At 41.5% G+C, this 1,726-nt stretch overlaps 1 protein-coding gene across 1 annotated transcript in view; it reads right to left on the minus strand.

The window, feature by feature from the left end:
* LOC101855220 (DNA ligase 1) overlaps nucleotides 1–1,726 on the minus strand; it is a gene marked incomplete in the record, with an annotated part of 87,463 nt that overhangs the window by 3,198 nt on the left and 82,539 nt on the right. Inside the window, 1 exon segment of the mRNA XM_035972873.1 lies at nucleotides 749–841. Within this exon segment, the coding sequence (XP_035828766.1) occupies nucleotides 749–841 (93 nt within the window).

Genomic DNA, 1,726 nt, shown 5'->3' on the forward strand with positions numbered 1-1,726 from the left:
ATTTTTTGTAAGAATTTTATTGCACTTGCAACTTAATAAGGTCATATAAGTGTCGAAGAATAGATGTGTTACAAGAGAGTAACATACAAAAAAGGGAGAGATAAGGACAATAGATGTTTGATAGGAAAGAAGGAGCAAACCACACCAGAGCACCCGCCAACCACCCACTAAAACTGTTAGGGGCAAGAACATAAGACCAAAGGAAAAAAATGATGTAGTTGTTTTTTTACACTCACATCAACACAATTTAGATAATTTAGTAGGCGGGTTTTACACGCTGCCTGTCAGGGCCAACGGGGGATGAGAGGGATACAACATCCCAGCAGAAAGAGCGAGATACTCGATAAAAATTTTCTTCCCATTCAGGAATTGAACTCCGGTCTCTTGACAGGGTACCCATGTACCAATTCCCACCTTGGTGAAATTGGGAAAATTTGGGTAAAGCGCCGAAAGGCAACAATGCCGGGCCTGAGGCTCAAACCCCCGAACCCACAACCTCATGATTACGAGTCATGTAGCCGAACCACTCGACCACCAATGCCAAACAACCACCCACAGAAGAAGGAGAGTTTTACAGCACTTGCGACACAATAAGGTCATATATAAGAGCCGAAGATTAGAGATGTTACAAGAGCGTAACAAACACGAAAAAAGGAGGAGAGATAAGAACAATAGATGTTTGATCTCACCAGAGCACCTGCCAACCACCCAAAGAGGAATGAGAAGGCAAGTTTCTGCAGTAACTAACCTGTGAAGCTGTAGTAGCATCCTCTGGCTTCTTGTCATCTCGGATTCTCTGAAAGCGCGGAAACCTCAGGGAGATGCCTTTCTTGCTGTCAACCTGGGGGGGAAAAAGGTTTTCGTAAGTGTTTTACGGCACTTGCAACACAATAAGGTCATATAAGTGCCGAAGATTAGAGTTACAAGAGAAACAAAAACAAAAAAGGAGGAGAGATAAGGACGATAGATGTTTGATAGGAAAGAAGAAGCAAACCACACCAGAGCACCCGCCAACCACTCGTGGGAAAAATAAGATTTGATTTTTGGCTGTTTAAATGGAGAGAAGCACATCAACTCAGTAATAGACATTTAGAGAAGGGGAATAAGCAAGACTGACAGACATAAACATCAGGTGGAAAAGAAAAGAAGTTGACCCTATCAGTGGCAACCTCCAAACATCCGCAGTTAACAGTTTAGTTTTATTAAGAGTTTTACGGCACTTGTAACACAATTAGGTCATAGAAGTGCCGAAGATTGGAGGTGTTACAAGAGAGTAACAATCACAAAAAAGGACGGAAGATAAAGACGATAGGTGTTTGATAGGAAAGAAGGAGCAAACCACATCAGAGCACCCGCCTACCAACCACCGCAGCTATCAATAGACACTATTCATTATAGTCTAGTACATACTATGCCGGGTAATAGCTTAATCGCGATGCCGGGTAATAGCTTAATCGCGTCAATCTGAGCACAGCCACATTTCATAAGGAACTGATAAAGACAAGAACAACACTAAGTTAAAGGACAAGAAGCAGACCAAAAAAGAATGCCCATTAGTTAACAGCTTACATTTACTTTTATGAAAATGTAAAATAAGTATGGTATTTACCACGCACACGGTCAAAACAAAGAATAAAGTTTGTGAAGATAAGCAGTACATTAACCACCATCAAAGTAAGATTTAGTCCAACACACACACACACACACACACACACACACACACACA

Source organism: Aplysia californica, unplaced genomic scaffold (genome assembly GCF_000002075.1).
Source record: "Aplysia californica isolate F4 #8 unplaced genomic scaffold, AplCal3.0 scaffold00884, whole genome shotgun sequence".
NCBI classification, from domain to species: Eukaryota; Metazoa; Mollusca; class Gastropoda; order Aplysiida; family Aplysiidae; genus Aplysia; species Aplysia californica.